This window comes from Rhinichthys klamathensis, unplaced genomic scaffold (genome assembly GCF_029890125.1).
Source record: "Rhinichthys klamathensis goyatoka isolate OS25496 unplaced genomic scaffold, OSU_Roscu_1.1 h1tg000176l_1, whole genome shotgun sequence".
In the NCBI taxonomy this organism is placed as follows: domain Eukaryota; kingdom Metazoa; phylum Chordata; class Actinopteri; order Cypriniformes; family Leuciscidae; genus Rhinichthys; species Rhinichthys klamathensis.
This window is the reverse complement of record NW_026606705.1, coordinates 3,772,501-3,787,500: the sequence shown is the minus strand read 5'-3', so window position 1 is coordinate 3,787,500 and position 15,000 is coordinate 3,772,501. Positions and strand designations below refer to the sequence as shown.

Below are 15,000 nucleotides of genomic sequence, written 5' to 3'. Positions count from 1 at the left end.
TGTCGGCAACTTTGCACTGGCGACCGTTTAGTTGTACATTTAATTAAACCTTTGTGCTTTAAGCCTTGCAAACGGAAATGTTTGCGGCCAGGCAGCAGCAGGAAGGATGTGTGTGTGTTGGCTCGTTGGTCTAGGGGTATGATTGCTCAGTTGCCTCGTGTGCAAAGAAGACAGCGGGTGTTATGTGAGAGTTTACATCAGCTCAAGTTTGCTGTGGCGCGTGCATGGAATGTTCATGTTTTGTTCCGGGTGGTGGAGGCCTGTGTTCCAGAGAGGTCCTGCTCAAAACTCCTTTTAAAACACCATTGAGCATCTGCAATAGCTTCCGACTTTGATCGAATGTGGATTTTGTTCTCATAAGGAGGGCACCAGTAACTTGTAACCTATCAGGCATCAGGTCAATCGATTTGGCATACGCCCATATGTACTAGCGTTTTTTGTAGGTCAAGTTCCGGTTTGACAGACCCGAAACGGAACTTTAGCTCCGGGTTGTGATTGTGCATATTACTGGCCTGCTCTACTGGGTGAAATTGTATCCCCCAACAACATATATGGCTTAAACAAACAAAGTACACTCTGAGCCTGGCTCTAGGCTTAACCCTGACTTTACCCGCGAGACGCTATGCCAAGCCTGTGCGAAATGTGAGGCTCCGGATGACGGGCGCAATTTAGGCACGGATAAAAACCGCGACCAGCCCCAAGCAGCTCACAGCGGCTGCCCGGCTAGCTCAGGCCCCATCCACACTACTGCGTTTTAGTTTAGAAACGGAGAATTAAAACGAATACGATCTCCGTCCACACCAGCGTTTTAGCTGCGTATTAGAATTGATCTCCGTCCACATTAAAACGACTGAAAACGCGGATCACGTGACCATTCACCAACACTGGGCATGCGCGTGCCGTTGTAAACACAACGTCTTCATTGATAAATTTATCCCACCATGCTCTGGGTTAACCCCAAACCGACGCTCCATGTACGGTCAACGCCGCCGCTGCACACGGGAATTGTCACAGATCGCTCGAATAATAGCTTGACTCCGGCGCATGTAGGCAGTTATAGCGTTGTAAAATGCAGAATTCAAAAAAACTTTTCTGATTCCACCAAGCCTCATCGCTATCTGCCTCTCAGACGGCCAGAGACCAGCGTGTGGTGGTTCCATGGTGCAATGGTTAGCACTCTGGGCTTTGAATCCAGCGATCCGAGTTCAAATCTCGGTGGAACCTTTTTAGCTTGTTTTGCGGAAGGGCGGGAAAAAACAGAGCTGATGCGCAACTGCTGATGTGGCGGTGAAACTGGCACTCTAAAAGCCAGTCGAGATCGGGGAAACATGGGCTTAAAAAGAAAAGGCTTCACGTGCTCTTTGCTGTCGCGCTTCTGGGCTGAATGACTAAACACCTCTGCTGCTCGGTGGGAAAAGGCTACCCACGCCAAGGTTCCATGGTGTAATGGTTAGCACTCTGGACTCTGAATCCAGCGATTCGAGTTCAAATCTCGGTGGGACCTGCTTTTGCCAGGAATGTGCGCAGGACCTCGTCCGAAAAAAACTTTTCTGATTCCACCTACCCTCATCGCTATCTGCCTCTCAGACGACCAGAGACCAGCGTGTGGTGGTTCCATGGTGCAATGGTTAGCACTCTGGGCTTTGAATCCAGCGATCCAAGTTCAAATCTCGGTGGAAACTTTTTAACTTGTTTTGCGGAAGGGCGGGAAAAAACAGAGCTGATGCGCAACTGCTGATGTGGCGGTGAAACTGAACATCCCTTTGAAGTGAGCGTAAAAGGGCAGTACACCGCGTGGAGAATGCAGGCATCGATCCCGCTAGCTCTCGCATGCTAAGCGAGCGCTCTACCATATGAGCTAATTCCCCTCGACGATTTGGTGAGAAGGTGTCCATCCCACAGCATGTGTGAAAGTGCTGCAGCGTGGTTTCCAATGCCCACAAAGCAAAGAGACCGTATTTCCTCTGTGTCGGCAACTTTGCACTGGCTACCGTTTAGTTGTACATTTAATTAAACCTTTGTGCTTTAAGCCTTGCAAACGGAAATGTTTGCGGCCAGGCAGCAGCAGGAAGGATGTGTGTGTGTTGGCTCGTTGGTCTAGGGGTATGATTGCTCAGTTGCCTCGTGTGCAAAGAAGACAGCGGGTGTTATGTGAGAGTTTACATCAGCTCAAGTTTGCTGTGGCGCGTGCATGGAATGTTCATGTTTTGTTCCGGGTGGTGGAGGCCTGTGTTCCAGAGAGGTCCTGCTCAAAACTCCTTTTAAAACACCATCGAGCATCTGCAATAGCTTCCGACTTTGATCGAATGTGGATTTTGTTCTCATAAGGAGGGCACCAGTAACTTGTAACCTATCAGGCATCAGGTCAATCGATTTGGCATACGCCCATATGTACTAGCGTTTTTTGTAGGTCAAGTTCTCACAAAGCAAAGAGACCGTATTTCCTCTGTGTCGGCAACTTTGCACTGGCTACCGTTTAGTTGTACATTTAATTAAACCTTTGTGCTTTAAGCCTGGGAAACGGAAATGTTTTCGGCCAGGCAGCAGCAGGAAGGACATGTGTGTGTTGGCTCGTTGGTCTAGGGGTATGATTCTCGTTTAGGTTGCGAGAGGTCCCGGGTTCAAATCCCGGACGAGCCCGTTCTCAGGCTTTGCTTTTAATCTCTTCAAGCTGACTAGGGCAACTAGGATATTCCTGGGAAATTGGGGATAAAAGGAGTCAGAGCGGGGCCGGTTAGCTCAGTTGGTTAGAGCGTGGTGCTAATAACGCCAAGGTCGTGGGTTCGATCCCCGTACTGGCCACACTTTTGCTCTCTGGGACCCTCAGCTCTGCTCACCTCGAAAGTGACGGGCGGTCTCCCAGAAATCCCTGCTGGACAAACCATTTGCCAGTAGACCTGGCCGAAATAGCTCAGTTGGGAGAGCGTTAGACTGAAGATCTAAAGGTCCCTGGTTCGATCCCGGGTTTCGGCAGAGCAACCTGGTTCCTGTGTTTTTGGTCGAGGGTCTCCAGTGAGCAAACGTCATCTCCTGTTAACCTGATTCCACCTAGCCTCATCGCTATCTGCCTCTCAGACGGCCAGAGACCAGCGTGTGGTGGTTCCATGGTGTAATGGTTAGCACTCTGGGCTTTGAGTCCAGCGATCCGAGTTCAAATCTCGGTGGAACCTTTTTAGCTTGTTTTGCGGAAGGGCGGGAAAAAACAGAGCTGATGCGCAACTGCTGATGTGGCGGTGAAACTGGCACTCTAAAAGCCAGTCGAGATCGGGGAAACATGGGCTTAAAAAGAAAAGGCTTCACGTGATCTTTGCTGTCGCGCTTCTGGGCTGAATGACTAAACACCTCTGCTGCTCGGTGGGAAAAGGCTACCCACGCCAAGGTTCCATGGTGTAATGGTTAGCACTCTGGACTCTGAATCCAGCGATCCGAGTTCAAATCTCGGTGGGACCTGCTTTTGCCAGGAATGTGCGCAGGACCTCGTCCGAAAAAAACTTTTCTGATTCCACCTAGCCTCATCGCTATCTGCCTCTCAGACGACCAGAGACCAGCATGTGGTGGTTCCATGGTGCAATGGTTAGCACTCTGGGCTTTGAATCCAGCGATCCAAGTTCAAATCTCGGTGGAAACTTTTTAACTTGTTTTGGGGAAGGGCGGGAAAAAACAGAGCTGATGCGCAACTGCTGATGTGGCGTTGAAACTGAACATCCCTTTGAAGTGAGCGTAAAAGGACAGTACACCGCGTGGAGAATGCGGGCATCGATCCCGCTACCTCTCGCTTGCGCCTACTGCTTCCTACCGATTGAGCCAAAGTAAGCCCAAAGTAAGCCCACGTGAGCCAATCGCGTTTCTCTGCTGTGGCTTACTTTTGACCAATCGCGTTCTCTCCTGTGGCTTACTTTTGACCAATCGCGTTTCTCTCCTGTGGCTTACTTTTGACCAATCGCGTTTCTCTCCTGGGGCTTACTTTTGACCAATCGCGTTTCTCTCCTGGCTCTGCTCCCTGTGGCTTACTTTTGACCAATCGGCGACCGCTATTATTATCGTCATCTTTGCAATCTTTGCAACAGGTAAGTCTATTCTTCACGACTGTATAATCGATCATTATTTATTCATAAACAGTGTGTGTTTTTAGACAATTAAACATGCCAATAAAGCTAGCTAGCGTGTAATAGCACATGTTTTCTTCTGTACATGTGAACCTGCAACTTTACCATGATATACAGTAAAAAACATGTCACTACTGTCAAGATAATTAGCCGACCGCTAATTAAGCTATATCCTCCTTAAACCATTTTGTTGTTGTTGTTGTTAATTTAGTTTTTTTTTTTGTGTCATTCATTACATTATTTTGAGCACAAGAACATTTTTACTAAAACCTTTAAAAAAAAAGTTTAATTCATATATGTTATACTATACTATGTTATACACCAGTATACATATTTATGTTATCTTTTTAAATACTATGTTATACATATTTAAAGACAAGTTTTTTTTTGTTTCAACAAATGATTCTCAACTATGTTATAAAAGAAATACCAAAACGATTTGATATACCATTTTAAGTTTTAGATCTGTTTGATGATCATATTATTATGAATTGTAATAAATGCCTTTATGTTATATTTGGTGTTTCTTAGTAATCTCTGCCACAAAAGCTAAACAAAACAAAACGATTTAAGCATGGCATGATACCAGCAAGATTGTACCAAGAAGTGTTATTTATTTTCTTATTAATAAGTTCATCACACTATTTACAATTTGTACACAAGGCAATTCAAAGTGATTCACAGTTGTATAAAAAAACAATAATGCTTATGCTCATAATAATAATAATCATTAATTATTATAATATTATAATAATTAATTACATAAAAAACAAATGCTGTAGTAAAATACTTTCAGTTGGAATATGACAGCTATGTAACGTTCTGTTTATGCCTGTGTCCTTTCAGATTATGTATGCATACCCGGTTTTACGAAGAACTCTTGAGGGTCGACTCCTAATGGGGCCAACTGAGGAGGCCAATAGGAGGGAGATCGTGTTGGCAGGGAGGGCCAGGTGTAAGGAGGAGGTCCTGGCTGAGGCCACTGCCTTTGTGAGGCAGAATGGAGGGAATCCTGCAGACCAGTTCCTGGTTCTGGCTCACTGCAAGATCCAGTTTGGGAAACACCAGGGTCAGAGGTTTCTGTGGCTGCTGGAGAACTCACTGGGGTATGCCTGCTATCTGGTCAGCAGCATTTTGGGGGAGGAGGAGAGGGACAACCCGCTGTCGGCCAACAAACACCTGTTCCTCAGATACACCTCGCAGATCAGGGAGGTAGGCGAGGCTGTGGAGGTGTATCAGAAAAAACAGGCCATGCTGCAGGAGGCCCAGAGGACAGGAGACTCTGGATGTCTGATGGTGGAGTTTGGGGATTTTAAGGGTAGGTCAATGAAGGAGGTGTATGAGGACCCAAGCAAGGAGGCCCAGGCTCTCATCACCTACCTGAAGAAGGCAAAGGCCAGGCCTAACACCAATATGGCCCTTTTCAAAGCATACGTGCTGAAGAGGCAGGCTCCAGCCCACGTGCCCACCACCACTGTGCCCGCTGCATCTGCCCTCACTGCTGCTGTGCCCACTGCCACTGTGTCTGTTCCTCCTCGACCTACTGCCACTCAGAACAGGCCACTGCTGGCGACCAATGTGAAGGCCCTGTTGGCGCGGGGGAAGCATTTATCTGCTTCACAGCTGGCACAAAAGATTTTGTCTCCAGCCAAAACCTGTAAGTGATTTGCAAGCTTTAAAATCATTACAGTATATATTATGCAGTATATATGTCTAACGAAAATACGTGTTAAACAGCTGCAGGACCACGTGTACCTCCTGCGTCTGAGTCCGCAGCCCGGAGACAGCTCTTTACATGTGGTGAGTATCACTTAACGCATACAAGTGTGTTGGTGACATGTGCTTAGTGTTTTATGTTATTTTACAGACTCTGCTGCTACGGATTTTTTTGAGGAGGAAGATGACGTGGAGATGGCAACTGTAGCCTCGCAAGCTGAGGAACAACTTCCTCAAGGTATGTAAATCTTAAACAATATTTTACAAACAATTACAAATAAAACAAAACAGTATTTTTTAAATGACATATCATATTATTTTATTTCACAACACAGAGGAATGGCACTTCTCAGGTGTCAATCTACATTCACTCTTTGAGTGAACATCCTCAAAGGAAAAAAGAGAATTTAAAGGTGTATGTAAAAGGTTTGATTTCATTTTTTATCGTAATCACTGACTAAAGCTCATTCTTGTCATCTCACACTTCCCCCACTCCCCTTGGAATAAGTGGCTGTTGTAGTGTTTGGTCTGCTTCGCTTCACACTTGGCTGATCCCATCTTTTTTTCTTCTTGTATTTCTTCTAATGGTGCTTGGATGAAAAACAGGATGATTTTCACTGCTTCCTTCCATCTTTTCATCATCATGTCGTCTCTCTACTAATCATACATGCTTTGCAGTAAACCTTGTAATCGCAGTAGCTGTCCAGCAGAGCTGAGAAAGTCATGCAGTGAAAGTCTAAAACAATAAGATAATTTTGTTGTGTTTTTTTACGCTCCAGCCACTGCAGGCTCGAGAGGCCCTGCTCCTGCCCCGGCTCGTGCTACTGCCCCTGCTCCTGCCCCTTATCCTGCTCCTCCAGCATTGTGGACCCCTGGCCAGGTGTCCCAGTCGCCTGCAGAGCTTCCTGTTCACTGGAAAGAGCAACTCCCATCTTTCCAGCAGGACTGGATCAGGAAGACTCTGTTCAGGGCCAACATAAAAACAGGGAAGCCTGAGCTGACGCCACATCCCAACTTCTGGTGGTACCCTCCCCAGCCCCCGACCGTCTTCACCCAGCCCCCTACTTCTCCTGATATCTTCTTCTGCCGCCCTCTGTTCCTCTAGATGCCGCTGAAGATGTGGTCCATTCCACTTGTCTGTGTCCAGCCAGCCTGCAATAACCACAAGCTGACAGCTGCTGGCCTTTATCGCACTGTGCGCAAGGTGCTGGACATAGACGGGTGGTATGACATGGCCACAGAGTATCTGGAGTGCAAAGGGTGCAAGAAGAAGTATCCAGCCTGGTCTGAAGACATCCTGGGACAGCTCGACATGGGACACCGCAGAAAATTCCCCGCCATTCTGACATACAGGTAGAACACATTCATATTTAGAGCAATGCACTGTAATTTGTTGTACTGTATAAAATCAAATACGTTGATTTACTGATATTAACATTGAAATAATAAGATGTGGCACTGAACAGAATTATTTGACTGTCTGTAGGTACTCGTGTGACTACCGTGTAGTCATAATGATGCGGGAGAGGACCCGGGGCAACAGTGTCACACAGCTTCACAAAAAGCTGCAGGAGCAACACACATCAGCGTGGTCACAGCGGACGCTGGAGTACCTCACTGTCTGTGAGCCCTTCACAGACTCCTCCATCGTTGAGCCTCCACTCTTTTCTGCGCCCCCGCCCCTCCCACCCATCCCCAAACCCAAGTGGCTGTTGTCTGTGTATGCCAGGGACGTCCTCTCGCGGCTACCTGAGGTCAAGGCCAAAATAACCTCAGTCTTTGGCTCTGTCCTCAAGATGGACTCCACCAAAAAGGTATAAAAAGTCAAGTTTGAGTAATAACAATTGTTATTATCTTAAATTTTTCTGAAATTTGTTTATTCTACTGTTTTTTTTTTTTACATAGGTCACCAAAAAACTGGCCGGCGCTGCTGCCAACACTGCTGGTTGGTGCACTAATGTAGGCAATGAGCACGGCCAGGTGTTGGTGTCAGTCCTCACAGCGGCAGAGGGGCATGGATTGTGGCCCATGGCGGTGGGTCTCATGAAGAGGTACAGGGAGGCGGGAGTGGCACCACCCGCCGTCATGTATGTGGACAGAGACTGCTGCAGCCCACACGCACACAGACAGTCGCAGGTCAGAGCCATGTTCATAGAGTGGGATGAGCTCCAAGTGCGCCTAGATATTTGGCACTTCATGCGGCGCTTTGCAGCAGGTGTCATCACGGAGGCTCATCAGCTTTACGGCACCTTCATGGCTCGGCTTTCCAGGTGCATCTTTGAGCTGGATCCAGATGATGTCGCTGCTCTACGGTTGGCCAAACAGGGGGAGTTACAGGCCAGAGGAGCTGGTCCAGTCTCAGAGAAGGCTCTGGATAAGCTGATCACCAGGAAGGAGTTGGCACTGCACTGTCGCAAGCGGACCAGAGGAGTGGAGGAGACCACCTGGAGGATCAAGGCGCTCATTGATGAGATGGACAGTGAGAAGGGGAGGGACACTCTGGGTGTACCACTGCTGGACCACGAGCGAATCCAACAGGTCTGGATAGACCAGCAGAGGCACATCGCCTGTATTCAGGACCCAGAGGGCTTCCCTCTGTACCAGAAGACAGACACACTGAAGAAGGGTGGTGTGGAGCTCAGCTGCTATCGCTGTGCTCGTGGCTCCACCTCCTTGGAGTCTTTCCACCTCCATTTAAATCGCTTCATCCCAGGTAGGTTATAACTTTTATAACCTGCAAAAAACTTTAAACTTTTATAACCTATTCTGCCGTACTGAATACATAGATAACATATATTTGACTTTATTTGACCTGTAGGGACCAGTGCCAGTGATGCGCATTTCCAGGCCTATCTCCTGGAAGGCCTGATGCGCTGGAACCAGGACCGGATGGATGAAGCAGTGAGGGGAAAGACTGCCCTGAGGACCTACAGTAGCGTTGAGAGGGAGGCAATGGACCGGCTCAGCCGCAAAGTGCTGAAGATGTCCCTGGATGATCGCTACCAGCCTCCAGGGGCTTACACAGGTGAGAATTATTCATGTTAACTCAAACAAAAGATTATACATTATACAGGTGTATGAGTGTAAATTTTTTATATTGTATTTTAAATAATTCAACTATTGTTGGAGTTATTTGTACTTTGTTTAATTTAGGCTTAATTTGACTGTTTGTACGACAGAAATAGCCTTATTTCTTTGTTTTCTTTTGCTAAAGTGAATTTGCTTTATTTTGCATTTATGCTTATTATCTTCTTGTTTATTATTTTAATTTTTTGATCTGTTAAACTGCGTCAAGCCTACAAACGATCAAAGTTTGAAAAGTTTGATTGTTTTTTTTGTTTCAGTTTGTTATGGACAAATAGCCACTATAGCTATAATAATGTGAATGTGCTTTGTATGTGTGTTCTTTTGCAGGGGAGCTGCTGGGTATGGAGTATCTGTACAGTCAGTCTGGGAAATCCCTGACTGTTATGGATAACCCAGAAGAGGAGGATCGGCTGGTGGAGCAGATGACTGATGAGGTGGTGCAGGACGAAGGCTTTGTTGAGGAGGAACCTGAGGACCTCACAGTGCCAGTCCTCTATGACCCCATTGAGCCTGTCCCAGTCCACAGCAGCGGCCCCCAGGCCTTCAACCCCTGTCCCTCTGCACCAGGACCATCCTCACTACAGCCACCCACAGGACTGCAGCGCCCTGCCCAGCCTCCTCTGCAGTCTCCTCCTCTGCACCCTGCTCAGCCTCCTCTGCAGTCTCCTCCTCTGCGCCCTGCTCAGCCTCCTCTGCAGTCTCCTCCTCTGCGCCCTGCTCAGCCTCCTCTGCAGTCTCCTCCACAGCCTTCTGTCCAGCCAAGTGCTGCCTCTGCTCCTGCAACATCAACTGGGTCCAGTGTTGCAGACCAGGCTCCTGTAAGTAAGCTTCTCATTATTAGTTTCTATTTGCTTTTACACTCTGACATTTAACATGCTGTGTATTGTTATTGTAATACTTTCCTGCAGGCTCCTGTTCTTGGACCCGATGGCGTTGCAGGCTGGGATAAGGTGCAGGATCTGGCTGAGTACCTGGTGTCCCTCCGTCAGGCACTCTACCTGGACGAGCAGCAGGTCACAGAGGTCATCCGTCTGTGGACTACTCTTCCTGATGGGGACAAGAGGAAGATCCACTATCAGCCCAGACACCAGCCCAAACTGACCCACGGACGCTTCAAGGCTCCAAAAAACACAGGAGTGACACCGGGTGTGGACAGTGTGAAGAGGTGCCTGATTGGTCATCCTGGGGGGCCAGCTCAGTGGCCCAGCACCAGTCGCTTAGTTGAGGCCATGTGTATCAAACTGTGTGCACTTCACAAGTCCCCAACTAAGAAGGATGGAGTCCGTCTTCCTCGTTGGACTAAGGTGCTCACGGATTACCACCACATCCGAGACCTGGTGCTGAACTGCCAAACTCTGATGGAGGCCACGTCACTTCAGCTGTTTATGCTGAATCAGAGGACTCTCACTCAGTGGTAAGCATGGTTTTACATTGACATTTGAAAGAAAGGGATAGCAGTTATTTATTATGAATACATTTTTTGATTGCAGGTTTAATCGAAGGGAGAACACCCAGGAAGTGACTGTCCTTACCCAGGGCCTTGCTGCAGAAGACCGCATCGCTGTGGCCAGCTCACAGCTTCCTGCTCCGCGGGAAAAGCTGGATGAGGCTCCCTCCACATCAGGGGCCCGGCACGAGTTTGTCCTTCCTCCTAACAGAGCGGGACAGGCTCCTAAGCTACGGCCGGGCAGACGACCTGCCAGTGCTGCAATTGTGAGGCCAATTACCCCAGCAGCTCCTACTCCTCCCCCAGTTCCTGTGCCACTACCCCAGTTCATTTTATTGAACACTGCGCCCACGCTGCTGGCAGCTGGTGCAGGTGGCGCTTCAGCTGCTCCTCTCCTGGCTCCAACTCCAGTGTTTCCTGACGTGCGAGAGGCTCCTGCTCCCACTGCCCCGGTGTCTGTGTCCCGCTTCACTCAGAGGAACAGACGACGCAGGGCAGAAGAGGAGGCCAGTGGAGCCCACAAAAGGAAATATGTCCGTGAAGTGGCATATAACAAATGCTCTAAGTGTGGCAAGCCCAAAACCAAGGAGTTCGGCCACAGCCGCTTCGGCAGTGCCACGTTTTGCCCCAGTGTCTCTGGTGGCAAATCTTTAGAGGAGTGGCTGGTAGAACAGCGCCAGCAGAAAAAACCTGGACAGCCACCTCCATAATAAAAAATCTTTCAACACAGAAAAAAGATTGTTTGTAAATACCTGTAAATAAATATCTATGTGTAATTACAGTTATGTTCTTTTTTCTCTCTCAATCTTTCTGTAATGTCTTGTTTGTTTTATTTATATTACAGAATGTTCTATTCTATTTCTACATTGTTAGTTGTTTATTTTTGTTCATTAATGTCTTGTAGTTTTAGTAAATAAATACTGTTCACACTATTATTCATTGTGCTGCTTTTAATTGCCTTGGGACTGGAATGTGCAAACTGTACATGGGCCCACCCACTCTTTCATAGAGTATACATTGTAAATAACACATATATTGTGTGTATGTCCATATATTTATGCGTGTGTGTGTACTTATTTCAATATTTGTGTGTATTCATTTTAATAAAAAAAATTACATTTCGATATTTGTGTGCATTTGTGTGTATAAAACATTTGAAGTGTCCTAAAATAAATCAGATAAATCACATCAATCAATCCCACACACAAAAAAAACACATATTTGAATAAACATTTGTATTAGTTTTATTAAACCATAAACATGTAATATGTTTTTTTTTTTAAATAATATACACAATTAATATCAATCAATATAATGATATGTCACATTGATAACCAAATGAAGGCGCATGCGCAGTTGATCACACACTAGTCGTGCAGAACAGGGGTTCGAGCCCAGCCCGCGGAGTGTGACTTGTTTCACATGTAACTAAAACTCTTCCATAACGTACAGGAATATAGCCCGAATATTGTTGCAGGGCAAATTTGTGCGTTTTTTCGCGTTTTCTGCGTCCTTTTCGCTTGCGTGCGGGGCGCAAAGATTGGACCCCTGCTTTTGCGCGAGCGCTCTACCATTTGAGCTAATTCCCCTCGACGATGTGGTGAGAAGGTGTCCATCCCACAGCATGTGTGAAAGTGCTGCAGCGTGGTTTCCAATGCCCACAAAGCAAAGAGACCGTATTTCCTCTGTGTCGGCAACTTTGCACTGGCTACCGTTTAGTTGTACATTTAATTAAACCTTTGTGCTTTAAGCCTTGCAAACGGAAATGTTTGCGGCCAGGCAGCAGCAGGAAGGATGTGTGTGTGTTGGCTCGTTGGTCTAGGGGTATGATTGCTCAGTTGCCTCGTGTGCAAAGAAGACAGCGGGTGTTATGTGAGAGTTTACATCAGCTCAAGTTTGCTGTGGCGCGTGCATGGAATGTTCATGTTTTGTTCCGGGTGGTGGAGGCCTGTGTTCCAGAGAGGTCCTGCTCAAAACTCCTTTTAAAACACCATCGAGCATCTGCAATAGCTTCCGACTTTGATCGAATGTGGATTTTGTTCTCATAAGGAGGGCACCAGTAACTTGTAACCTATCAGGCATCAGGTCAATCGATTTGGCATACGCCCATATGTACTAGCGTTTTTTGTAGGTCAAGTTCTCACAAAGCAAAGAGACCGTATTTCCTCTGTGTCGGCAACTTTGCACTGGCTACCGTTTAGTTGTACATTTAATTAAACCTTTGTGCTTTAAGCCTGGGAAACGGAAATGTTTTCGGCCAGGCAGCAGCAGGAAGGACATGTGTGTGTTGGCTCGTTGGTCTAGGGGTATGATTCTCGTTTAGGTTGCGAGAGGTCCCGGGTTCAAATCCCGGACGAGCCCGTTCTCAGGCTTTGCTTTTAATCTCTTCAAGCTGACTAGGGCAACTAGGATATTCCTGGGAAATTGGGGATAAAAGGAGTCAGAGCGGGGCCGGTTAGCTCAGTTGGTTAGAGCGTGGTGCTAATAACGCCAAGGTCGTGGGTTCGATCCCCGTACTGGCCACACTTTTGCTCTCTGGGACCCTCAGCTCTGCTCACCTCGAAAGTGACGGGCGGTCTCCCAGAAATCCCTGCTGGACAAACCATTTGCCAGTAGACCTGGCCGAAATAGCTCAGTTGGGAGAGCGTTAGACTGAAGATCTAAAGGTCCCTGGTTCGATCCCGGGTTTCGGCAGAGCAACCTGGTTCCTGTGTTTTTGGTCGAGGGTCTCCAGTGAGCAAACGTCATCTCCTGTTAACCTGATTCCACCTAGCCTCATCGCTATCTGCCTCTCAGACGGCCAGAGACCAGCGTGTGGTGGTTCCATGGTGTAATGGTTAGCACTCTGGGCTTTGAGTCCAGCGATCCGAGTTCAAATCTCGGTGGAACCTTTTTAGCTTGTTTTGCGGAAGGGCGGGAAAAAACAGAGCTGATGCGCAACTGCTGATGTGGCGGTGAAACTGGCACTCTAAAAGCCAGTCGAGATCGGGGAAACATGGGCTTAAAAAGAAAAGGCTTCACGTGATCTTTGCTGTCGCGCTTCTGGGCTGAATGACTAAACACCTCTGCTGCTCGGTGGGAAAAGGCTACCCACGCCAAGGTTCCATGGTGTAATGGTTAGCACTCTGGACTCTGAATCCAGCGATCCGAGTTCAAATCTCGGTGGGACCTGCTTTTGCCAGGAATGTGCGCAGGACCTCGTCCGAAAAAAACTTTTCTGATTCCACCTAGCCTCATCGCTATCTGCCTCTCAGACGACCAGAGACCAGCATGTGGTGGTTCCATGGTGCAATGGTTAGCACTCTGGGCTTTGAATCCAGCGATCCAAGTTCAAATCTTGGTGGAAACTTTTTAACTTGTTTTGGGGAAGGGCGGGAAAAAACAGAGCTGATGCGCAACTGCTGATGTGGCGTTGAAACTGAACATCCCTTTGAAGTGAGCGTAAAAGGACAGTACACCGCGTGGAGAATGCGGGCATCGATCCCGCTACCTCTCGCATGCTAAGCGAGCGCTCTACCATTTGAGCTAATTCCCCTCGACGATGTGGTGAGAAGGTGTCCATCCCACAGCATGTGTGAAAGTGCTGCAGCGTGGTTTCCAATGCCCACAAAGCAAAGAGACCGTATTTCCTCTGTGTCGGCAACTTTGCACTGGCTACCGTTTAGTTGTACATTTAATTAAACCTTTGTGCTTTAAGCCTTGCAAACGGAAATGTTTGCGGCCAGGCAGCAGCAGGAAGGATGTGTGTGTGTTGGCTCGTTGGTCTAGGGGTATGATTGCTCAGTTGCCTCGTGTGCAAAGAAGACAGCGGGTGTTATGTGAGAGTTTACATCAGCTCAAGTTTGCTGTGGCGCGTGCATGGAATGTTCATGTTTTGTTCCGGGTGGTGGAGGCCTGTGTTCCAGAGAGGTCCTGCTCAAAACTCCTTTTAAAACACCATCGAGCATCTGCAATAGCTTCCGACTTTGATCGAATGTGGATTTTGTTCTCATAAGGAGGGCACCAGTAACTTGTAACCTATCAGGCATCAGGTCAATCGATTTGGCATACGCCCATATGTACTAGCGTTTTTTGTAGGTCAAGTTCCGGTTTGACAGACCCGAAACGGAACTTTAGCTCCGGGTTGGGATTGTGCATATTACTGGCCTGCTCTACTGGGTGAAATTGTATCCCCCAACAACATATATGGCTTAAACAAACAAAGTACACTCTGAGCCTGGCTCTAGGCTTAACCCTGACTTTACCCGCGAGACGCTATGCCAAGCCTGTGCGAAATGTGAGGCTCCGGATGACGGGCGCAATTTAGGCACGGATAAAAACCGCGACCAGCCCCAAGCAGCTCACAGCGGCTGCCAGGCTAGCTCAGTCGGTAGAGCATGAGACTCTTAATCTCAGGGTCGTGGGTTCGAGCCCCACGTTGGGCGTATCTATTAGCGTATCTACTCTGAATCCAGCGATCCGAGTTCAAATCTCGGCGGGACCTGCTTCTGCCAAGTTTGCTGTGGCGCGTGCATTGAATGTTCATGTTTTGTTCCGGGTGGTGGAGGCCTGTGTTCCAGAGTGGTCCTGCTCAAAACTCCTTTTAAAACACCATCGAGCATCTGCAATAGCTTCCGACTTTGATCGAATGTGGATTTTGTTCTC

At 47.7% G+C, this 15,000-nt stretch overlaps 2 protein-coding genes and 12 non-coding genes across 14 annotated transcripts in view; 13 read left to right on the top strand and 1 right to left on the bottom strand.

Moving 5' to 3' along the window:
* Positions 1–15,000, top strand: part of LOC130092588 (uncharacterized) — a 309,454-nt gene that overhangs the window by 263,992 nt on the left and 30,462 nt on the right. The gene's annotated exons all lie outside the window — the stretch shown is intronic.
* trnaq-uug (transfer RNA glutamine (anticodon UUG)) lies at positions 1,153–1,224 on the top strand. Its single transcript has one exon. It is a non-coding gene; the product is annotated as a tRNA-Gln (tRNA).
* Positions 1,433–1,504, top strand: trnaq-cug (transfer RNA glutamine (anticodon CUG)). Its single transcript has one exon. It is a non-coding gene; the product is annotated as a tRNA-Gln (tRNA).
* Positions 2,729–2,802, top strand: trnai-aau (transfer RNA isoleucine (anticodon AAU)). Its single transcript has one exon. It is a non-coding gene; the product is annotated as a tRNA-Ile (tRNA).
* Positions 2,901–2,973, top strand: trnaf-gaa (transfer RNA phenylalanine (anticodon GAA)). The gene has a single exon. It is a non-coding gene; the product is annotated as a tRNA-Phe (tRNA).
* Positions 3,099–3,170, top strand: trnaq-uug (transfer RNA glutamine (anticodon UUG)). The gene has a single exon. It is a non-coding gene; the product is annotated as a tRNA-Gln (tRNA).
* trnaq-cug (transfer RNA glutamine (anticodon CUG)) lies at positions 3,379–3,450 on the top strand. The gene has a single exon. It is a non-coding gene; the product is annotated as a tRNA-Gln (tRNA).
* LOC130092450 (histone-lysine N-methyltransferase 2D-like) lies at positions 9,235–10,330 on the top strand. The gene is made up of 2 exons (XM_056260306.1): positions 9,235–9,727; positions 9,818–10,330. The coding sequence occupies exons 1-2, from the start codon at positions 9,251–9,253 to the stop codon at positions 10,325–10,327; spliced, it is 987 nt and encodes a 328-aa protein (XP_056116281.1). The 5' UTR covers positions 9,235–9,250; the 3' UTR covers positions 10,328–10,330.
* Positions 12,806–12,879, top strand: trnai-aau (transfer RNA isoleucine (anticodon AAU)). The gene has a single exon. It is a non-coding gene; the product is annotated as a tRNA-Ile (tRNA).
* trnaf-gaa (transfer RNA phenylalanine (anticodon GAA)) lies at positions 12,978–13,050 on the top strand. Its single transcript has one exon. It is a non-coding gene; the product is annotated as a tRNA-Phe (tRNA).
* On the top strand, positions 13,176–13,247 carry trnaq-uug (transfer RNA glutamine (anticodon UUG)). The gene has a single exon. It is a non-coding gene; the product is annotated as a tRNA-Gln (tRNA).
* Positions 13,456–13,527, top strand: trnaq-cug (transfer RNA glutamine (anticodon CUG)). Its single transcript has one exon. It is a non-coding gene; the product is annotated as a tRNA-Gln (tRNA).
* trnaq-uug (transfer RNA glutamine (anticodon UUG)) lies at positions 13,634–13,705 on the top strand. Its single transcript has one exon. It is a non-coding gene; the product is annotated as a tRNA-Gln (tRNA).
* trnaa-agc (transfer RNA alanine (anticodon AGC)) lies at positions 13,819–13,891 on the bottom strand. Its single transcript has one exon. It is a non-coding gene; the product is annotated as a tRNA-Ala (tRNA).

Excerpts from the sequence above, each read along its gene's own strand:
- LOC130092450 (XM_056260306.1), top strand. The coding sequence starts at position 9,251 with ATGGAGTATCTGTACAGTCAGTCTGGGAAATCCCTGACTGTTATGGAT. Across the intron at positions 9,728-9,817 it reads GTGTTGCAGACCAGGCTCCT|GCTCCTGTTCTTGGACCCGA; the intron begins GTAAGTAAGCTT and ends ACTTTCCTGCAG.